The 24,592-nt window shown below is 39.6% G+C and overlaps 1 protein-coding gene across 3 annotated transcripts; it reads right to left on the bottom strand.

Annotated features, from left to right (window-relative positions):
* Nucleotides 1-3,849: 3,849 nt before the first annotated feature.
* On the bottom strand, nt 3,850-24,438 carry LOC118423882. 3 transcript variants are annotated; one of them, XM_035832195.1, is made up of 22 exons: nt 24,279-24,438; nt 23,133-23,211; nt 18,894-19,430; nt 15,928-16,119; nt 14,856-15,452; nt 13,646-14,419; nt 12,799-12,996; nt 12,556-12,602; nt 12,387-12,440; nt 11,717-11,809; nt 11,285-11,371; nt 10,683-10,769; nt 10,350-10,442; nt 9,993-10,079; nt 8,950-9,133; nt 8,179-8,289; nt 7,569-7,750; nt 6,810-6,923; nt 6,498-6,609; nt 5,934-6,030; nt 5,347-5,446; nt 3,850-4,573 (listed from the first exon to the last, which is right to left on the bottom strand). In XM_035832195.1, the coding sequence occupies exons 2-22, from the start codon at nt 23,209-23,211 to the stop codon at nt 4,499-4,501; spliced, it is 3,900 nt and encodes a 1,299-aa protein (XP_035688088.1). In that variant the 5' UTR covers nt 24,279-24,438; the 3' UTR covers nt 3,850-4,498. The 3 variants fall into 3 exon arrangements, with proteins under 3 accessions (XP_035688088.1, XP_035688087.1, XP_035688089.1); XM_035832194.1 differs by having other exon boundaries at nt 24,289-24,438; XM_035832196.1 differs by lacking the exon at nt 12,387-12,440 and having other exon boundaries at nt 24,289-24,438.
* Between the last annotated feature and the right edge of the window lie 154 nt (nt 24,439-24,592).

The raw sequence follows: 24,592 nt of genomic DNA, 5'->3' as shown, positions 1-24,592 counted from the left end.
CTAAAGACACACTTAGTTGCGATACACTCAATTTAAATTTACCTAGCTTGAAAAACTCTCAAACGGCATTCAAAACACGAAAACAAGCTACAAGAATAGTGTAATGTACCTTCAGTTGAACAAGCTGTGTCAGGTAAGTTGACATAACGCCTGTTGCTACTGTCATCAGCTCCCTCATTGGGTGATTCTTCCCCTGTCTCTGCACGCTGCAGCCGGGCCTCTCGAACTGCTGATTTCACTGTCTCGGCTTCTTCATACGTGTCTGAAGATGTATCTAGCCCTCCTTCCGTCTTAACGGGAGCGCCCTCGTCATGTCGGCCACGCCGCACACCACTCTGATGGACAGCAGGTGATTTTGACGGCGGCCCGCTGGTTTGACTGTTGCCGGGCCCTGAGACAGGGAACCGGACCGGCTGTGCTTGTTCGTACATTTCTGCTTTCTGACAATGTTGGAGCAGCCCGAAATTCTTAGAGATATGCATGAATATGACAAAATGATCTCGCGATTAGTCTGAAGAAGCGATGTTGTGATGTTGTCTTTGCCCTTATATGGAAAGATCAGGCGGTTTGTGACGCAGTGCAAATAGCATTTTGTTTTTCAGCAACTTGCAGACAAATCTTACGGATGAAGACGTCAACCTACGCAAGGAGGGAGGGAACATCTACGCTAACCTTTCAAAAAGTACGTAAGAGCTTGTCAAGTTTAGTTGCTGAATACACCTGTTTATTGCACACGTGTTTTATTTAATATTTACGACTATTGCTGTCGGCTCTACAAGCTGGTGCTACCATGACAGACACCCCGACAGGCACAAATTCTTCGTTACTATTGATTTACATGCCATACTAAGACAAATATCAAATATTTACCGTTTGTTAATACACCCATTTAGACACAATCTCCTTCAATATCTTATTCTGTGAGTCTAGTATGTCTGTATGTCTAGCATATTGACAGCTTCGTAGTCCAGGTAGCACAACGAATGTGGTGTAGTTGAGAACATTATTTCATCGAAAATTATTGGTGAGAGTTCAGCCTGTCACCTCTGAACACCTGTGTCCTGAAAGGAATGAACGACGTTAGCATATTGATTAATTCCCTGAACTAGAGTTGGGAGACCTCATACCTCAATAAAATATTTTGATTACGTTAATGACTTTCACATCTGCATAATTTACGCTTGATTATGTGAACCTTAGGCAACTTACACAGGTCTCAAAGTCTCAATGTTGACAATTCAGTCATTTACTACATATACTTATGGATTTGGACACTTTCACATTAATTATGTAAATCATGGACTTATTTGCATAATTGGAATCTGCTAATCTTCCACCTGCCACAAACTACATATGTTACACGTATCTGAGTCCTATAATGGAAAACACTGTAAATGTAGATTTTCCTCATTAACCCTATTCAGACCGGTGGTTTTTTTCTGGACCGGTGCTTCATATGGCAACCAAATTTTCAGAGGATAATATGAACATAACATTAAAATAAGATGACATAACATAACACGCTATTATGACGCAATATGACGTACTTATGTTTGTTGCGACTTGTGTTGCCTATAGCAACATCAGTGACGTCTTTCTTAAGATACCAGTTGAGCTCAGCTGTCATATATCGAGCACATTGAATTTTCAAAAATACATTCATTTCAGAAAATAATCGCAAAAGACAAATAGAAATAGACTAAAAACGTTCATTTAAACGTTTTTTTTATGACAAAATAACAGGTAAATACGAATTATAAGGGAAAATAAACTAATTATCATTGACCTGGTCACAGGTCCGCCATCTGGGATTGTGGCCGAAATTGGACCAAAATTGACCCTGACCCTGACCTTCGTCTTTCCAACATACCAAACATAACATTATCACATACCGAATATCATTAAAATCCACCGAGGTTCTAAAGTTTGCTGTCCACAAATATGCGGAAACGCACAGTCACATATATACAGACATACACATACACACACACACACACCAAAAACTATTCATCCATTTTTCATGGAGGTAATTACTGCGACAATAGACATGTTATGTGGAATATGCGTTCTTGATAAAATACCTTTTTCTTCGTCGAGATACAGATGTAATATAATAGTAAATTCACTTGTTCGGCTTCTTCCCGTCTTTCAGTGATGGTGTGAAATTGTGAATGTACATGTAGCCTGAGATGTGTTTGTATAATATAGTGTGACGATACGCATATCAAGAAAAACACTAGACAAAGATTTAAAGTGAGGAAACTTTCCTACAATATGACTAAAAAGAATATTTCTATAATCAGATATATAAACTACACTTATAGATAAAGTATAATTTATCTTAAATTCTATTCATTTTACAAAACTGACAAATTATTTGCTCCATAGGTCTGTGGATGTGCCTTCCTGAACATTCAACACGGAGTTTTATGACAGCTAATTCGTAGTTTGATGATAGTAGTTCTTCGTCGTTCGTTCGGGGTTTTAAGGTACTCGTTCTCATCATAAGTAGATGTGAATTGTGTGTATGAGCGTTGTGTCTTCTTAGCACGTTTACTTTTTTCGACATTATTAATTGCGCCAAGGAAAGTCTGAAATAAGATGTCCTTTAAACGCTGTTAAAAGAAGAGATGATTGAAGCACGTTTGAAACAATTGAGTTTGGGGAATACCAAACATAGGCATAACCGTATTCCTCTAAATTCTTCACACACCGAATGCCCAACAATTACTACCTAGAAAAACTAATTCTCATTGACATAAAAGTGCGTCTGCCTAGCCTGGAGACTTTTTTGTCCAACATTTACAGTACTCATTACGAAACACAATGCTTTTTCGGCAGTGTAGACTGTAATATGCCGAATCTCTTTTTAACTAAGGGAACCACTTCTGTCGATAAATATAATCATGTGCATAGGTTTAACACCTAAAGCTCTCTCGCACGTCATCTTTTACTCTCATATGATGTGCAAAGTACACACGCTAAGCATGTAAGTGAAAAAAATCTTACATTCTGTTTGGAACGTTGTCCTTTTCAAATTTACGATTAATTCATGAGGTCTAATTTCAAAACACTATCAGCATCATCGAAAACATTATGCACATTCAACACCGCTTTGAAAATCTACATTATTATGTAGAGTCCATTCCAAGACACCATGCGGATGTTTGTGGCCAATGTTTAGAATTGATTTTAAAGTTTTGTAATTATATGTCTAGGACATTTGATACTTCAGAAATATTTGTAACACCGTTTCAACTTTATAAATATTTCCCTGTTCCTCTAAAATTTTGGAAATATTCATCTTGTGGAATTTGATACTTCTAATGGTTTCTAAATAATGATAACAGCATTCTACCATTATTTACCATTTTCTACCATTTTCTACCATTTTTTGTAAATGGTTCAGTGGGCTGGGAAGATAGCAATTCACACATCCTTGCAAAGTATGGTTGGGAGCCATGCAACAATGGCCCACCACAAAGGATCCGCCAGTGCCCAGCAGTGAAATCTAAAAATATACAGATGCAACAATAGGGCTTACTTTTATGGGGGCAATAAACTAATTTTACCATTTGGCCAGGTTTACCATTTTTTGTAAATATTTGTAATTGTGAAATAATCACACAGAGGTTTCACAATTATTCTAAATTAAGATATTTCTGTACAGTTACTTTCAAAATGTTTCTAAAATATTCAAAGGAATTCAAATATATGAGTACTTTCTTAGTCAATTTTTTAAAAATAATCTAATCATTGTGGCTCAGATGTTCTTTTATTCAAAATAATTCAGACTAATTATAAATATCGCCTAAAAACCCTCATGGTGTCTTGGAATGGACTCTATGTTACAGAAATCATTCTTTCTTTTCTATTCCCTGGCAGCATCAGATGATGTCATTCGAGCTTTTACCAGTATCACTGAAAAACTAAGTTGCTAATTACGCTTACTCTGCAATCTTTTGAATGCGTACTCACAGGCTAACAACACTGGCCCTTAACATGACAAGCAAAGACATATCGTGGCATTCTCAGACAGGTATATCATAATCAAAACTTCTATGTGACCAAAAAATGGAATGTTTACTTTTTTTTATTTGTTCAATGCAAAGCCAATTGACCTGAATGAACAAAGCTGATGGATGGTAGAAATTAGTTTGCTCAGAGATAGCTATAGAGGCCCAGATGTAGATTGCTTTAGAAGGCTTGAAGATTGCAAACATGAGGAAAACAGTTGACCTCGAGAGAGTTCAATAGCTTGGGGTCCGAGGAAAGAAGCTGTTGCTGTAGAAGGATTTTGAGCCTGGTAATTGAAAAGTAAAGCTTGAGCTAGAGGAGAACCTAGTGTTCCGCTCAAAGACTCTCATTGGAGGGGCAGATAGTGTTAGATCATCGAAGAAATGGTCTTGAAACTACTGTTTTAAAAGAGACAGTACGACAGTGGTTGGAATAACCATGCTGGAAATCTGGGTGCTTAATGCGATAGGCTGTCAACATCTCAATACAGCTCTTCCATGGATTCTTCTGGGTTATTGTAGTCGCTGCCGTTGAAACCATCAAGAATGATGTAGTCCTGTAACATCAATGAAAGAATATATGTTAATTAGACATCCGAAAAAATGAAAATACAAGTAAATATGACTGAATTATGGTTACTTATGCGGGCTTTTTAGTTGCAAAGTTGAACAATGTAAATAAAAATACTGTCTGCCCAAGCTCAAGTTAAATGCAAAATGAAACTTGCGCTTCCAGAAAAATAATTGCTAACATGCTAATGCACTTGGAATTTTAAAAAAATTATGTAACGTTATGATCGACAAAACGTAGCTGATCTGAATTTTGACCAGCCTTTATTGCAAAGAAGCGTTAATTGCAATCCAAAATCATAATGATTATTAAACATTGCACTTTGTACTGTGTGCAAGTACATAAAGCGTACGTATTTTGCAGATAAGGAAGATTTTCAAACATTTGCCGTTTAGGAGCGGACATAATCGTCATAGGTAACCTCATGATTCTGATATATGGTAGGACCATCAAGCAGCTTGTGAGAGTGCAAGGCAGCCTACAAGGATCCACGACAGCCTTTTTTGGTAACATGTGGAGGTAATCAATCACCTGTTTTGGTCCACCCTCAATTGTGATGGTAAAGTTTTATAAACAAATAACTGAATTTTGTATGACATTCACATTTTCCGCAAAAGGCAGCCTAATTTTGTATGACTAATACGTTTCTCCTTTGTTTTGTGAAGGTAGATAAATATTACAAAATTTTATCTGAGAGTGGGTAACATTTTCTTAAGAAATGTCTCACCAACACAAATGAACATCAGGGATGTAACCTACATGTTCAACCTGCAGAAGGGTCTCCAAAGCCAGCTCCAATTGTGGGAAACTCGGCCTCATCAAAGGATCTCCATTCCAGCACTTCATCATCAGGTTAAATCTGAATAAAGATAACAGGATTACACGATTTGAATTGAAATGCCTTCCCCATTATTACACTAATATTCCCAAGGCCATAACAGCTTTAACAAGACTGGCAATGAAAGCGTCATCACCATAGCAACGATGGAGTTCATGTCAAGACGATTTTACCTTGTTGACCTACTGATCCTATAATGAATATTTCTTTTCTGCTGATTCTACATCCAAGTTAGAAAGATTCTTAACTTGCAATTTGAATGATGCTAAGATTGCTGTCCAATATTGACATATAACCCGATTTCTACCTGTGACCGACCGTCTGTAGTCCCAGTTTATCATAGGATGAATGCCACCAGGGAGCCTGCATTACCCAATTTCTACCTAATGTTCCTGGGTACAAACTATTCCTAAATCCTGTACAGTCCCTAGGTGCAGTTTGTACACAATATTTTCCCTTTAGGTTCGCCCCTGAGGCTTCGACAAAAAAAAGTATGCCGATAACTTACATGCTATCATCACAATGTTGCGGTTTCTCCAGTCTGTGTCCCTGTTTCACATGTTCCATCACCTCTCGTTTGGTCATGTCGGAGTAGGGCGTGCCTCCTGCTTGAAAGAACGCATCATACAAAGAACACATTCAGTAAACCATCATGTTTTCTATGGCAAAATTACACTTTTGAACCGCCATAACAAGTAACTCTCCATGTCAGTGTGTGGGATATCGACAATGTAACCGACTGTACAGTCATTTTACCTGAAATCTTTACGGAAAAGCGACGTGACTAAATAAGTTAGATTTACTTAACATAGCTTCATAGGTAGGTAGCTTCAAAGAAAAACAGGAGGGTATTGTCTGAGCAACTTCTACCTACTGCCCACTTTTTTTTTTAAATAATGTGATAAATTTGTTAACAAGCGATTATCTGGATGTCTAACCCTTACGGTGTCTTATGCAGAGTTGGAGTTCAATGGTCAAACTGTCCTATATGTATGCATTATGCCATGGACGGCAGTTCTTAGATATATCCAAATGTCAAACTTTATGTACAATGCGGAAAAGATATACTTGCCTAACGTGACGATCTCCCATAGAAGCACTCCGAATGACCAGACATCACTCCCAGTAGTGTACATCCCTTGGAAAAGGGACTCAGGGGCCATCCAGCGAATAGGAAGGCGGGTCTGTGGGATATTGTCATTAGATAATCAGTCAACTTTACAGCATCTTCTCCTAAGGAATTCAACTACTACTCAGTACCAAATACTGAATGAATTTATGACATAAACATGGGGGTTAGTTAACTGTTGGGTCCACATTTTGTTCCAAAGGGCTGACTAGCGACATGACCAATACACACCGCGTGAATAACTTCTAGTCCTACCTTAGTGGTTCTCTCATACTCAGGTCCCTCACGAGAAAACCCAAAGTTTGACAGCTTGCATGTTTTCTCCCCAGAAACCAGGACATTTCGAGTTGCAAGGTCACGATGGATGATCTGAGACATATAGAAGTAAGCATGGCAAACTGTCATGAAAACAATGTCTAAGCCAATACATAGAAAATATATAAATATGACAGACATTGTATTTTGGAGATCATTCTCTTATTATACACACACATTATTTAGCTATTTTTGTTTAGGCTGTTCAGGGCGCATAGCAGGGGTTATCCAACTACCACACGGCTGTTGAAGCGTCAAGACTGTATTACAACCCTCCAAAACGATACATTCAGACATTGTTTGCTGTTGTGTATCGTAGACAGTTCATGGTTGATTTGACCGACCATCAATCTTTGCCATTTTCCAGTTTGCCATTATTTTTACGATCACATTATAACTAACTTATTCGACAGGGACATCTTCACATGGCGTTTAGAGGAATGTTAATTTATTATTATTGATAAATGATAGCGTTTATTGTCAAACAGAACCTTGCATCAGATGACTCAAACTCGAGCGCTGTTTGTTGTTGATTGATCTATTTTTTATTATTATTATTTTCAAAAGTGTAAATAATAATAGAGCAAGATGGGCACGGATCACTGCTACTGGATGTCGGGGAGCCCCTACGACCACTGAGGTTACGGGCCGTGAGTGATCACATGAGTGAGTGAGTGAACGTAAACACTCTGCAGATACCTTCTTTGCTGATAAGAAGCTCATGCCTTTTGCCACATCCAGAGCAAACTTGACCAAGTCATGTGACAGGAGGGACTTGCTGTTCCCATGCAGGTTTTCGTATGACTGCTGACTACGGCTGGTCCTCAGGACAGACTGCAGACTTCCACCGGACATGTACTCAAGGATCAGGTAGAATGGTTCTAATAAATGATCATAGGGCTATTTTGATATCTTTTTAATAATCTGAATGTTTGCAATGTATATAAAGCATAAGTAGAGGTCATACTCGCCATTCCCTCTCCAAACATAACAAAAAGTTCGTATTCAACATTCTATAGATCTAAGCCATAATAATAACTGTTCCGCAATTACTACAATTAGTCCAATTGTCTAAACATTTCTTTCTTTTTGTATCATGTTCACTGTCATCTGTAGTGTTGCAAAATACTCATATGGCTGTTGCTTTCAAGCATCCAATTAAAGTCTATGGTAAAAGAGTCAGGCTGAATTCGAAGTGGTTCAATACATTAATAAAGCTTGATGACTTTTACCCCACAGAGATAAAACACTATACAATCGTGAAGTCAAATTATATTGCCTCATATCACAATGAACTTGATGCACAAACCTTCTTTGGTGCAGCATCCCAGCAGACGTACAATGTTTGGATGGTTGTCCACCATCCTCAGAACCCTAAACTCCTCTAGGAAAGTGGTGGCAGAAGCAGAAGCCGACTTAGCTGCAATCATATAAGAAAAATTGCAAGGTTCATTATCTTGATTTCATCACAGTCAAACGAATAACTATGTGAGACATTGTTCACGAAAAGTCTTGGGATCGTTCAGTGTAATATAACCAGCTGCTGCCGCACCGCGTGCCTGCGAAGCTGGTGTGTTACGCCAAATGGCGGTTATACCGGCTATATAGATACAGATACAGATACAGATAAAGAATTGTCACAAAGAATGAAAAGTAGAAGATTGTTATCATTTTACATCAATAGGTTTTGTTCGTGTGATGTCATCCTGTTAACATGTTAACATTTTTCGCCAGAAGACCGCAGACGGAAAATGTACATGATTGTTAACATGCACTTTACATCATCAGAAGGTCTTTTCCTGTGACATCATCCTGGTGAATCATTCTTATTTTATAAAGAGGATTTTGTACAACCAAACAAGTATATGTGAGATCAAAACTCATGATTAAAAAAACTTTTATCGTAACTTATATAAGATTTACCTGTACATCCATTGTATTAAACCCCATTGTATTTTTTTTTTTGCCACGCTAAAGCCAGATCTATATCATGTCTGTATAAATTGATACGTAGCAGAAACAATGCAAGTAATCACAATGATAAAGCAACTACAAATATGTACATAAATACTAAACTTACGGGTCATCATCTTGACAGCTACGAGAGAAGCACCTTCCCTTCCCGCAATACCCCATGCCTCAGCCTTGTAAACAGCTCCAAAGTCTCCGTCCTGAATACAATCTTTAAGGGCCACTAAGTTACGTGGGAATTCATAGCTAGAACCCACGTCTTCATATTCATTTTCTGCAGTATCTACATTTCCCTGTAAAGAAGTATGACATAAATTTAAAAGGAATGTTGTTGTTTAAGAGTTAATGTTGACACAAACACAACATATCAGCAGATGCAATAGAGTCAATTCTACATTACCGAGAGGGTGTTTCTTGCCTTTTGTTCCAACATTTTGGAAATCTTTGTAACAATCTATCTGTGATAAGTAACTGTTTAAAACTATTTATAACATCTGTGTGATGTTCAAAATATTTTCTATAGTGTTCATACATGTTAGAAAAATTTCTAACATCAAATACATTATTTCTGTTAGTTTCTTAACTGTTCCAACATAGATTCATCGTTTGTGATCACATGTTCGAACATTGATACAATGTTCTGTATCTGGGGCAGTGGGCTGGAAAGAGGGCAATTCACACAATCTTTCCAAGTACAGGAAATCATGTCTGTCTGCCACCTTTTCACAAAAGACTCACCAGTGTCTTCTGAACAAAATCTAAAAATACAAGACCAAACAAAGGACCCAACTTAGCACCTTTGTTTATTGGGGCAATAACATTTTTTACGCAGGGATGAAATGACACAAATTGTTGGAACATGTCGGAACAATATCAAAAGCACATAGATGTTTGAAAATTGTTCTAGATAAAGAGATATTCGTATTGTTACTTTCCCAATGTTTCCAACAAATATGAATAGGTTCAGACATGTTCAAACTTAAATTTTTAATTGTTTGAATAATTTAGAACTATAGTGACTGAAAAACTCTTTTACTTTAAATAGTTCAAACTTATTACAAATATTATTTTAAAACCCTCTCGGTGACTCGGAATTGACTCTATCATGAAACATTGGGAAGTATGTATTTATGACACAAGAACCGTACTTACCTGATTTTGATGGGGTCGCTGTAGACTCTGACAGACATGTGCACCAGGCGGCTGTAGGCCCTGGTAGTCGTGATCAACACCCACAGTCTGGAAAATACATTACTAGACATTAACCCAAGGTTAACTGAATAGTTTTGCGTCCTTTCTACACCTGGTAGTGGTGTTCGTTCAACTGCCATTATCTTCTCTACATGCTGATTTTTAAGCAGAGAAAGCAGCATGTAGAAAGCAGCAGCTTGTACCGTTTTTAAAGTCTTTGGCATGACCCGACCGGAGTCACGAACATAACATATCATCAACAGCAATATCAAATATTACGAATAATGTATTTAGTAATAGAAAGAGAATCACACTTGCCTGATTTTGATGAGGTCGCTGTAGCTGTAGACTCTGATAGCCATCTGCACCAGGCTGCTGTAGGCCTTGGAGGTCGTGATTCACACCGACAGCCTGGAAAAATCAACAAGCCAGACATCAACTCAAGGTAAGTCCTTCTTGCAACAAAAGGGCTAGTCAACCGGCAGTGGTCTGCGTGTTCAACTATCATGTTCTTTTCCTGATACTGGATGTTAGGCAAGGTAAGAAGCAGGTCGGGGAAACGAACATTAAATATCAGCAGCAGCAATATTAAAACTTTGCGAATAATTTTTTATGTGTTATGAATATATATTTAGTGTGTAAGAACCACACCTGATTTTGATGGGAAAGATGTAGACTCTGATAGCCATCTACACTAAGCGGCTGTAGGCTTTGGTAGTCGTTATTAACACCCACAGCCTGGAAAAATACAATATCAGACATTAACCCAAGGTTAGTTAAAAAGTTAAAGTCCTTCCCTCACCAAATGGTGCGCGGAGTGGCGCCTATCTCCGTGTCTGTTGACCTTGGGCCACACAACTTTTGTGCAATGACTACAGTAGAGGGCTAGTGCTCTGCTGTGTGTGTTCAAATACCATATATTCTCTCCCCATGCTTATTGCTAATTAGTGAAACCATTCTTTGGTATGACTCGGTCGTGAAAACGAACACAACATATCAGCAGCGGCAATGTTAAACATTACATTTGTACGAATACTGTATTTAGTAAGTAAGATCAATCCCAGGTAAGTTAAAAGTCCCTTCAGTCCACCGGTAGTGGTCTGTGTGTTTAACTATTATAACTCTTTCACAACAGTGTTAAGAAGAGAAAGCAGCATGTACCATTTCTAAATGAGACATAAACACAACATATTAGCAGCAGCAATATAAAAATTGAGAATAATGACTATTTAGTAAATAAGAATCATACGTGCCGGATTTTGATGGGGCAGCTGTAGACTCTGATAGCCATCTGCATCAAGCGGCTGTATGCCTTGGTAGTCACCATTAACACCAACAGCCTGGAACAATACATTACTAGACATCAACCCAAGGTTAGTTAAAAAGTTAAAGTCCTTCCCGCACCAAATGGTGCACGGAGTTGCGCCCTTCTCTGTTTCTGTAGCTCTGGGCAACACACCGTTTGTGTGATCACTACAGTAGGGTGCTAGTCCCCTCGTAATGGTGTGTGTTCAACTAACATACTCTTTTCCACGTGATGAGTTCCAAGCAGAGAAAGAAGCATGTACCGTTTTCAAAGCCATTGGCATGATCCGGCCGGGGGAACGAACACAAAACATCAGCAGCAGCAATGTAAGATATTACGAATAAAGTATTTAATAACAAAACGTACGAATCACACTTGCCTGAGTTTGATGGGGTCTCTGCGGCTGTAAACTCTGATAGCCAACTGCGTCGGGTGGCTGTAGGCCTTGGTAGTCATGATTCACATCCACGGCCTGGAAAAATACATCACCAGACATCATCCCAAGGTGAGTTAAAAAGTTAAAGCCCTTCCTGCACCAAATGGTACATATGGTGGCCGCCATCTTTGTTGCTGTAGACCTGGCAACACAGCTTTTGTGCAATCACTACAATAAGGAGTTTTGGACTGATAGCGGTCTGCGTGTTCAACATGAAAGCAGCACGTACCATTTTAAAGTCTCTGGTATGACTCGGCTGGGATATAACTTACATGTAAGACCTACCGGCTGTAAGGTGAACACTCTACCTACATGGTCATGGCTATAACACAAGGTTTGCTACATCTTAAACAAACTATAGGAGACCGTCAGATCAACCTGATAGCAAAGGCTTTCGAAGGTTTTGGCATTGCTACATAAAAACCAGCATGGAACCAACATTGACTGCCAGGATATAAGGTTGGTTTATCATAGATTTCTCAGTGAAATAATAAAATGAAACATTTAGATAATAAACCTCAAACGAACTTCATCTACCAAATTTTGGAGACATGAAAATGATACAATTGGCATCTAAATCTTCACATGTTCAAAGTGTAATAATTTGGCTAACCTGGTTTTGTTGGGTTTGCTGTAGATCCTGATAGCCTCCATTGGTATTCTGAATCTGTGGTGGTAGTTAAGAAAGTACATAGCACTTACAGTAGAAATTTTTCCCAAAATTCCTTTTTTTCTTTTTTAAAGTCGAGAGGTTTTAGGTGCAAAATATATCTAATAGATACCTGCTGGGAAAGCTCTACATCATCTTCTCTCTGCTCTGTAGTAAAGCCTGTAGAAATGTAATTAGCCGTACTGTCATTCGTATGGATATATACAGTTATTCTAATGAGCATCTTCTAGTCACACATTTGAATTTCACGATCCAACATTTAATCTCGGTAAATATATCCTAACCTACGAAGATATTCAAACCTACACTGCTTAAAACATAAATCATTTTAAAGGAGTGGCTTCAAATAACTGACCTTTACAATTTCTTTGTAGTAGTCCCCGCCTGAATAAAAATAATACCGCAGCTGCAATGAAAATCACTAACAATCCACCGAGTATACTGATGATGATGACTGAAGTACGAGACGAAGCTTCCGGTTGGTTCATTTTTACTGTGGTGGTGATGATGATGGGTGTGGATCCAGAGGAAGGTTCAAGTGGTACAGAAGATGCTGAAGAGGAAATGGACAGGTCATTATTCGTTAACCCTATTCAGACCGGGCTTTTTTTTGGTCATCCCTGGACCGGGGGGCTTTTGAGGCCCTCCACTTTTAAGTCCTATAACTCTTAAACGACGTGTCGTATGGCCACCACATTTTTAGGAAATGATGTAGACATGCTATCTGACAAGTAAAAGAAGTTTGACGCTAACGTAATATAACGTAATATGGCGTAATTATGACGTTACAACTGGTAGTGTACAACGGTTCAAAACAAGGCAACTACATTTTAGAATGTTACCGGATTGTGTTGAAGCTCACCTATGACAGATAGCTTCAATTTCGATCCCAAAATATCCTGTTTTATGTCCAGGAAGACTAGCAGTGTGCAATTTATTAATATTTGTATCACAGCTAATTGAAAAAATAAAGCCTCTCTCTAAAGACAGTGGATTTATTATATAAAAAGATGTTGCATTTTTAAACCACCCTTCGTGGACTTATTAAGATCCCTAAATGCTCTGTTTTCAAAACAACGGATATAGGTTATCCCACGGGTAAAGGTAAGCTAACAATGTTTTGACCGGGGCTGACGGGACTACGCGATTAGTACATAAATAGGCTTTAGGAATTAGTACATTCAGACAAAGGCTGCTCTCACCTTCGTTCACTTCTTGCTCGCAGTTGACTCCTTCCCAGCCCGACGTGCATGAGCAGGTATAATGGGCGATGAGGTCGATACACGTCGCTCCGTTTTGGCAAGGGTATGATATACAGTCGTCAATGTTGGTGTTGCAGTTCTTGTCAGAGTATCCCGGCACGCAGGTGCAGTTGTAGTCGTTGAAGATGTCAGTGCAGGTGACGCCGTTGACACAAGGCTGTGGGCCACAAACATCGTCGCTTGTACAGCCGACGGTGATGCTACTGGCTGACTTCAGGTTGAACTTCTTAGAGGCATTGGTCGGGATCTGTGAAGACTCAAAGAACGGCAGGAGGACTCCACCAACACGTAGATTCTTCATGCATCCCTTGAAGTATCCCTGCCCACCTTGGCTCCCAACTTGGATGGTGTCTTGCCCTGCAAAGTCGTCGAAGTTTGGAGCAGCTTGACCCATGTTTGCTGTGGCATTTTCAGCGCCATTGTCCACAGTAAGCTGAGCTATCGTCCCAAGGAATGTCACTTCCACCGTATGCCATTCTCCGTCACTGACTGAGTCAAAGTTTGCCTCAGCAGAAGGTGCACTGTTATAGGTGAAGCGTGCGTTCCCGCTCACAATTTCCAACTTAACAGTTGTTGAACCACCCGACGCTCTGAGTAGAAGAGCATCTGTGTCTCTGGTGCGGAAGCTGACCTGAAGGGTGTTGTCAATGGTAGTGAAACTAGGGCTGGTGCTGTACTCCAGCATGTCTCTGTCAAAGGTGGCTGATGCAAGACCTGGTGAAAGTGCAAATGTTTTGATTTTTAAAGAAATATTGTTGCGTGGTTTTCCGAAAATACCAAATATAACCTAGTTCTCATTGAAATACCATACAAAATGAAGTACAACATGACAAGTCTGCATAGAAAATGCATAAATCAATGTCGGCTCATTTGCACTAGTCTGATTAACTTACACTGCAAAATTTGTTTCCCGCCTTGCTGTCAGAATTTGTATGGTGGCACAAAAAGAAAAAAGTGCCATTGACTATTAAATGAAAGAAAGTATGCCGTGGATTCTCAATTAGAATCGTTTCCTTTCAACCTAAACATGTCTGCACGCCAGTTTTGCAAGTAAGTGGTGTAACACCGAATGACCTGTCACTCCTAGCCTTTGCACATCTAGCTGTCAGTGTTATTCAACAGGTCCACTGTGCCAAAATCGAATACTTACATTCAAACCCATCATCCAGGTTGTTACAGGTTGAGTTGGATGGACACGGATTGGAAACGCAGAAATCGGTGTCAGAGCAGATCTTCCCTGTGAAACCTATTGGACAGTCGCACTCAAAGTCGTTCCACGTCACCGTGCAGACGCCACCATTGGTGCAGGGGCTGCTAGCACATGTGTCGTCACTCACACAGCTGCCGTTAACATTACTGAGGCCGGTAGACTCCAGAGAAGGGGAGTCCAGCTGGAAGCCTGGTATGACCAGCGGATAGAAGTCAAGTCGTATTTCGTTGTATCGCAGATCCCGGATGCACCCCTTGAATGGCTCGGTGGTGGAAAGACCCAGATTTTCGGGGTTTTGGAAATCCATACCACCGATGTACAACACACCGCCAGGTAGGCTAGGAGCATTGTCAAGTGTGATTGTATTGCTGACTTGGTCATTCACGTTGATATACATGCTCTCTCCATCTATTGACACATCTACAAACTTGAACTCTCCGTCAGCCAGCCTTCCACCCAGGGTGTAGCTCTTTGGCTGGTTGGCGGTTTGACCCTCCTCCTTAACATCCACACGAATTGCTCCATTGACGAGTTGCACTGAAGATGTAGAAAAGATATGACTTAACTAATTGACATATATGTCAGCCAAGCAAATTTACATGGTACTACGAGCATCTACACCATTTGAGAGTATGTAGTATTACTTGTAATAGTAGTTATTGTTACAGTAGTAGTGTCCAGAACTGGCTTGTGAGTTTTCTTTCTTGTGGAAGAAGATACGTTAGGATAAGTAGTACTTTCTGATGTTGCAAATTCAACTGCATGGATGCATTGAAACAAGAGTTTATTGGTTAGCAGCTGCATGTGCTAAAGTCTTTTTAAGTATCATATACAAAAGTTTGCACATCTGATAGAACTGCTATGGTATTTGGACATCTAGATCTTTTCCTCCATATCAGCACTTAAATAGACAAAATCTATTCACAAATTTAAGAAATATCGTTTCGTTCTACTTTTCATCAACAGGACCTCCTAAACAATAAGCTTGGCAGCGGCAAAAAGACATACAAACCTGCAACATAGTTGGCATCTTCAGGTGGTGCTCCAGGAGCGACTCCTGGCTCTCCGGTAAACATCAGCAAACCGTCAAGTTTTCGTGTCCGGAAGAACATGGAGACCTTAAAGGGGTCACTACCGCTGCGAGGAACCACGAAGTTCGCAAAACTGCTTAGTCCTTCATTGCCGAAGGTGCCTGTACTGAAGGCTGTCATATAGAGATATCAGAAGAAGACCAATTAGTGAATCAGGATCACGAATAAAATGTAGCTTAACAAAATACAACACCGAATCATTCATTTATTTATTATGCAAATGATGTCATCATTTGCATGATTAATATGTATTTACATTTCTCTCTTTCTTACATATGTGACAAGTACTATCATGGAATGAAGTGGATCTATAAACTTTCCTCATTAATTATGCAAATTATGCAATTAGCTGTTAATTTGCATAATTGGTATCACATTATGTAGGCCTTCACATAGGCTGCCTACATACCAAAACCCATGACGCTCCATTAACACAATTATATTTCCTCATTAAGTATGCAAATAAGGTTGTCATTAACATAATTGATATCTACCAACATTTCTTCCCTTCCTAGCTACATATGTGACAAGTTTGAAAGTCCTATCATGGAATGCAGTAGATTTATAAACTTCTCTCATTTATTATGCAAGTTAGCTGTTGATTTGCATAATTAGTATTCCATTATGTAAGTCATCACTCATTTCATCTACATACCAAAAATTATGACGATCCGTCAACACGTTGTAGAGTTATTCTCGTCCAAAGTGAAAAGAAACCGACGCCTGCAGTTCCGAAAAAGGCCGCTAGGGGGCACTGTTATGACATGGTGAGAATTTTCCAGCTGTATAATCTAGTGGCTTAATTCCATACATATTAGTATGTCAAAGAAGAGCTAATTTACCACACAGGAGATGTGTTATATGCATGCGTTAGTTTTAAATGAGGATCAAAAAGAGACAGATGTTGGATTATATACGAGACACAAGTTAGCAGCGGCATACATACGAGGTGATCAATAACTTCTCGGCCTCACCCAGAAATGATAAGCACAACTCAAATTTTGAGTCACAACGTCATAGTATGAAGCCTTTTATCCTGCAAATTTCAAATCATTGCAGTCATTACTTTCCAGGTATTCGTTTTTTCGCAAATCAGAAAGTAAGTGCTGAGAAAAACAAGTTTGAAGTCTAATCAGACATGTGTGGGTCGAGTTCCCCAGACATTGTCAAAATATTTGATAATGATTCTCTCCCTATTTCAAGCAGAAAGAAGTGGGTGTCTGACTTCCAGCAGCGTAAGTTGACGCGCACACCTTAGGTCGCAGCTCAATTGTCCATGTTTTCCCTTCTCCCCTACCTAATGTTACTGGGCGTCGCCTGCAAAGTAATGATCACAATCATTTGAATTTCGGTACACATTCATATAAGACTTTATACTTGACATGGTCAAACTGGTCACTGGCACTGTACCACCTCACCTCCAACCACTCATCCCTCAAACAAGACAAACCCAAACCCAGCTTCGTCTGCGAAACTCTTCACACCTCCATATCCCTCGCTGCAGAACTACAACATACAACAACAGTTTCATTCCATACACCTCCAGACTGTGGAACAACCTACCAAACCACATCACCGACTCCACCACTCTCCCACAGTTCAAAGCTCGTTGCAGAAGCCACCTTCTGTCAGGATTTTAATATTAAACTCGTTGTATGATAGCATACTGACCTTCCACCTACTCCAATCTTTTAAGTAAGCTATTGCTATATCGTATAGTTGCATGACACCTTTTAATTATTTATTATTTTATTGTATTATATTGTGTGAATTCTTTGTATGTTCGTCCGCATTTTTAATTTGTAGGTTCTGCCGCTACCAGTCCAAAGCTGCCTAGGCAGACCCTTGTAATGACTTGTCTCATCGTCAATAAAGAAAGAAAGAAAGAAAGACATCTGTGCTTCGAAATCTGAGTTGTGCTTATTATTTCTGGGTGAGGCCAAGGACTTATTGATCACCCCTCGTCTTTTCTTCAGCATATTACATAATCCAAGAGCTAATCAGACATAGACTACGTAGTTAATGTATGCACAGTGCTTCACAGGTCAGCTTGCGAATAACAACCTGGGTCATTAGTTAGGCAAGTATTAGTTAGGCATTTCTTTCTAACAACAGTCAGTGCCTGCATGTTTTTAGGTAAGTATGAGTTAGGCAGTTCTTTCTAACAACAGCCAGTATCTACATTTATATGCAGATAGGGGGAAAGTGTCATTAATTGAGAGCTGTAACATTAGACATTATAGTTTAACTTAAGATGTATAAATTCACAGGAATGGAACTTTTAGTTTTCATTTCACATAAATCATAGGTGAATGGAAACGTCCGAGGTACAATGATATGCACAAATTAATTTGTAAACTTTATCTGAAAATTGTTTTGTGAATAGCAAAGTGTTGAAAACATTGTTAAAATGAGGAGATAAAGGTCAGTGACTGTTGCAAAAATAATTATACGACTTGGGTCCCCTTTGCGCTGGAGAATGATAGACGTTCGATAAAGGTGTTCTGGACCATGTGATAAAAAGCCGTACCACACAGGTTTCTATCAAATAATTCGAGCGGTTTCTGTGCACGCTGAGTGCGGCGCGGTCGAAATTTCGAATACCTAATTCGGACGTTGGAACATTACTGTTGAGACAATTTTTGTTCGTGGGGCGCATTTCGCATCGAAACATGTGTTTTCTCAGGTGGGTAACACGTTATGACATAAATAAAATACAACACTGTGTATTCCGCATCACCCTCGGTTCAAGCCCTGTCGCGGGAGGGCTGGTACCTCGCGGGTGATACGGAATACACCGTGTTGTGTGCTATATGTATCCATGTATGTGCATACATATACATTGTGCGTCAGTGTCCTTTCTTCCAAAGACAACACATCTACTTACCACATCCCTCATTGTTCTCCAAAGGACAGCTACCCCACTGGACATTGGACTGTGATGTTGCAGTGGTCAGCTGCACCCCTGGACCCGCATATACACATCCAATGAGTCCACGTCCAACCTCCACTCCTGCACTCCCAGACAGGTCGATGTCCAGCACATAACTTCTGACAGTCTGAGATGCAACTGTGATTTTTTCCCCATCAACACTTAACGTCAGGTTGCCTACCAAATACTCTAGATCTACTGTGTGCCACATCTGATTGGTATTGAGTCCTGAACCTCTATCAACAAAATCTTCCCCCCTCCCCCCTGCCTTTCGAAAGGAGAATCTTAGAACCCCTCCCGATGCTATAAGAGACAGATCAATGTAGTCCCCATTGCCTCCCTCCTGTCGTAGGAGTTGGCCCCCATTGCAAGTTCTAAAACTGAATGATGTTAGTGTGGAGGTGATCTGTAATGTGTTGGGTAGAACTGCATAGGAGTTGAAGCCGTTGAAGAAGGCATTTGCGCTTAGTGTTGGTGCTTGTGTTGTCTGGGCTGCAACAAAAACAGGAGAAGACTTCTCAGATAACATTGATGTCCAAAGCGGCGTTTCAAAGTGAACGTGCACGTGAGAAGGCGATACGCCGAAAGGATTTGTTTTTTTGTTTTCAATATTTATGGAAGGAGTACTAAGAACTACTTTGTTACTTTTCTACAAGGCTACTATTGGGTTAAGTCGGGGACCGGAAAGCTTCTTTTTACATAGAAGACACTGTATTTTCTCTTCTTCGCAAGCTCCGAAGAGAACTAATATTTCCGTCTATTCCAAAGACAAGTACACACACAGTTAGGGTAGTGAGCTCACTGTCACGACACTGTATATTCTTAACTTTTAAACATTATGGCGTCAAGATTACAGAGTATGCGTTACTTTCATCACATAAATTCCATAGTAACACCGGTACCTGTGCAAAGAAAGCAAAAAGTCATTTGAGTACTAGGAATTACTTTGTTAGTTTTCTACATGGCTTTAAAACTATTGGGTTAACCGCAAAGTCGGGGACACGGAAAGTTTCTTTTCACATAGAAGACACTGTATATTTTTAACTTTTAAACGTTAAGGCGTCCAGATTACAAAGTGTACGTTATTTTTATAACTTTAATTGCATACTAAAACCTGTGGACAGAAAGCAGAAAGTCATGTAAGTACTAAGAATTACTTTGTTACTTTTCTACAAGTCTTTAAAACTATTGGGTTAACCGCAAAGTCGGGGACACGGAAAGTTTCTTTTCACATAGAAGACACTGTATATTTTTAACTTTTAAACGTTAAGGCGTCCAGATTACAAAGTGTACGTTATTTTTATAACTTTAATTGCATACTAAAACCTGTGGACAGAAAGCAGAAAGTCATGTAAGTACTAATAATTACTTTGTTACTTTTCTACAAGTCTTTAAAACTATTGGGTTGACCGCGAAAGTCGGGGACCCGGAAGTCTTCTTTTTACAAAGAAGACACTGTATATTCTTAATTTTCAAACGTTATGGGTCAAGATTATAAAGTTTGCGTTACTTTTATCACTTGAATTGCATAGCAAAACCTGTGGACAGAAAGAAGAATGTCAAGTACTAAGAATGACCGCTCTTAAAATGTTTTTTTTATAATCTCCACAGTCAAAAACTATATTTACCACTCTTTACAAGAATGGATTCACCTATCAACAACCCTAGCCTATGTAAAGGGGAGCAGTCCAAAAACACGTCCGCTCAAAGAGTACTTACATGTATCCTTATCATCATATAGTCCAAAATTCGATTTACAAAAAATGCCCCCTGTGCAAGAATGGACCCTATGTACGATGGAACAGGCCATACACATGTCAGCTCAAAAAGAAATTATGCTTATCACCATTTTTAAAGATGTAAATATCAATTGAAGAGAAATGTCTCCCGTGCAAAACATGGGCTCTTGTGAAAAGGTAAATAAATCAGCCTAAGAATACCCACCCAAAAATTGAATTTTAAATCATCACTCCAGTCCTAGACCGGGTTGTAAAAAAATGTTTTGTGCAAGAATTTAGTCTCCCAGCGACAACGCTGTGTAACGTGGATCAGTCCAAAACTGACGTACTAATCACCCCATTGTACTAAAAACAATTTTGACAAATTTCCCCGGGTATGAACGGCTTATTCTAGCGCACCCATGTAAGAAAGCTAGAATATCGTCATGTACCTGTCCAAGGACACTTCCTTATTAATAAATGGAATTTAGAATCATCACCCCCGTTCAAAACTGAATTTTAAAAAATCCCCCTCCGTAAGAATGAACAGTTCCAGCAATAGCCTTAGCATATCCTATTTATTATGTGGGCGAAGCCACACATATAGTTTTCTTACAAGTATTTCACCGGAAATCAGAAACAAATGGAAGCCTCCATGTACTCCATGTTTCAAGCTTTTTGATTGGCTTAAAGTCGCACTTTCTCGGTTGTACGTCAGAGGTGAACCTATCAACGCGCAGGACACAATCGGCATCCATTTTGATAATAGCCAATCAAAACTCAGAAAAATGGAAGCTGTTAGCAAATACTCCGCGTTCCCAGCTTTTTGATTGGCCTGAATTCAGACTGTCTCGGGTGTACGGCAGAGCTGGACCTATCAACGCAAAGAACACAAAATGTCATTCGGCATCCAGTTTTATAATAGCAGCTGAGACGCGGCAGTAAATCGGCCATGCATTCGACCAAACAGGCGCTCAAGGAAGAAGTTGCCCGCCACGGAATGAACAAGATTGATAAATTTGCACAGAAAAACATTATCTTCAGAAAATAGGGACCTTAGAATCTTGCAAATTAAACAGTGAACGGACGTGTTCAAGCTACGCATTGCATTTGTATACATGGACCTGTTAAAATGCCGGCAATAACGTTACGGCAAGCTTGGCCGAATGGCTAAAGCACCAGCAACATTCGCGCTTTTTTCGCTAAGTCAACCCTGGTTCGATTCCGGGCGGGAACAACTTTCTTTTAGTTGTCCTTTTTTTTTTTTTTTGAAATTTACAACAATTTTATCTTGCAAACAGAGCATCGTTCAGTTTACACGCCTTTTTATTTATTTTTTAATTGCCCTCAAAAGACGGCGTTTAAACGGTCGGACGGTCCATGTGGGGAGGGGGGCTCGTCAACGCCTCGGACCATACCGGCAGCCAAATACTGTATCGTCGATGTCTGTCGCCTGCGGCGTTAAGTCAAATTTGGAATGGAGGCTACGGTACGGTACCGGACCTGAACCTGATCATGAATTTCAGCTTTATAATTAATTGCTACACAGCACAACCCGTGACGTCAGGTAAAGGCCGAGAATAGGGGTGAACCGAGAATACGGGGCACCTAATGGCAATTACTATTGTGTGTAAGATAGTTTGACTTAAACTTCAAAAAAGGCCACGGGAAAGACTTGCTGCATTTTCGCGAAAACGTTGTCATTCTAGTTGTTTCTTTTCTTGCGATTTTTCCTTTCTTTTCCCTTCGCCCACATCCTGCATTTTTTCAAAAATGTTGCCTTTCTAGTGTCATTACGTTGGTGTTCATTCAAGATACTGGCTAAGAGGGAAAATCATGAAAAATTCATTTGTCTCTTCTTAACTTATCCTGTGTCAACATCTGCAACAAAATCAGTTTACTCTCCCTGGTAGTAGGTCAGACCATGTGAAGGTAAATACTCTCGATCCTTTGTTTTATTTTATCACTTATCAAAGAAATTCACGAATCTGTTACTAGTGGTAAAAGTTGGCATCAACTAGGAGGAACTCAATTCTTTTCATGAGACAGAGATAACAACTTATTACTTTTGTCACAACTATTAATCTGTGGCCCACGGGTCCAAAGTATTTTCCAGGCAAAACACAGACTGAAGCAGTACTAAAAATTGCACGTCCTTCGGGAATCAGGGAACATTCTTGCAGCATCTGTGGTGAAGTTTTGGGAGAACACATTTTCACATCTTCTAACGAAGTGTTACGGTCCATGACCCCGTTCATTACGACCAAGAAATGCATGTTATTTGGCATGCTTTGTTCCGTTCAAGTAAATGTTATTCTTGTTCACTAGTCCGTGTGGGTTGGGTTGTCAGCGTTTCCGTGACATATGTCCAATGAACTACACTCAAACTTCAAAAGGGTGCACTGAGTGACACATAGAGAACTGCTATGATATATAAAATGGTTAGTTGTAATCCCTATCCTATGGTTCCACTAACCTTGTAACGGTACAGTTGTTTGCAGTATTAGCTGAATAGCTGTCAGTAGAATCAGGGATGTATACCAAGAGACGGCCATCTGCCGAAAAAATTAAATGTCTGAAGTTAAATGACTCATTAAAGTTGATGTATTACGGTAGAGTTTCAGAAGTGCTTCATCAGACTTTTTTTTTCATTCAAGATTTTTCCACAAGAAAGTAAGTAATATGCATTTGGTCAGAATGTTGTTGTCAGTGTCGTCAATGTTTTGCATATTTCCATGCATTCTTCTTCAAAATCATAGTGACAGTATGTTGCTTCTGTTATTTTGTGATGGATTCACCATTGTAGCTTTATCATCAAGAATGAAAGAACCCATGCTAACACAAGTCTACCATGGTTATACACTTAGGGTATTCTCACCATTTTGCAAAAGTGTAATTTTGGGTAAAATACACCATTAGAAACACGGAGCCCGTCCATCCGAATGTGTAGATTACCACCCTGTACTTAATCCCTAAGTTTATGGTATAACAACGAGGTCATCGTCATATCATGGATATATGAAACCACAAAATATTCTCAATGCAAATATGGACTATTGCAAATTACCCCCATTACACAAATGGTCTATTCGAACTTCACAACATTTGCAAAATGGACCACTGGTATGTCATGTCATGGAAACAAAGTGCATTGACATGAATTATGCCAGCACTGCTGTGCAAAAAACAAGAGCTTGCTCCTTACACACGGCTACAGTGATTTATGGGGGTAGTAAAACCTCGAGAGGTACGTACACGGGCGGTTACAGTTCAATAAACGCTTTTGTTATCTATGCGCTTGGGCTCACTTTCCACTAGACGATCGCTGCGCTCTCACTGCGACCTAAATAGGATATGTGTAACCTTTGCTTTCACACTGGGCATATCATACAAAACGTGAAAGTGTGACTGATATGACAACAAAACACAAAGTATATTTATATTCTTTCTTTTATAGAATTCGTTGAGCGATCTGTCAAATTTCAGGTCGCAGAGAGAGCGTGGTGAGAGCGCCGCCCTAGTCCTAGACCGTCACCATATTTTAGAATGCCTTTTTGAAAAACGCTAGTGCATATTTTACTGCTCCAACACTTGGCAAAATTGATGATTGTAAAAGTATTACATTTTCTTACCGCCGTAGGTGTCACTTCAGCCGCCTTTCAGGGTGCAATACCTGCGCAAAATGTCTTGATACAACCTCAAGTGAAGGAAGACACATCCTAAATCTTGGTACCGACTCGGGTTGGACCAGGAAACGGGAACACTTCCTTGTCAGTGTTGCTTGGTCGAATGCCAACAAACGTAACGACCTTTGACACTTGCTCTATTTACAGAAAGATACGTCACAGCTTGAAATGGCATTGTGCCCCTGGGAAAGGCTTGTTATTTCTGACATAGGTAGAAGCGATGCTGCTATAGTCAGTGTTAGTTCAGTGC

The sequence above is a fragment of the Branchiostoma floridae genome, chromosome 10, assembly GCF_000003815.2.
Source record: "Branchiostoma floridae strain S238N-H82 chromosome 10, Bfl_VNyyK, whole genome shotgun sequence".
In the NCBI taxonomy this organism is placed as follows: domain Eukaryota; kingdom Metazoa; phylum Chordata; class Leptocardii; order Amphioxiformes; family Branchiostomatidae; genus Branchiostoma; species Branchiostoma floridae.
The sequence above is the reverse complement of the archived record's forward strand: the minus strand, read 5'-3'. Positions and strand labels throughout refer to the sequence as shown.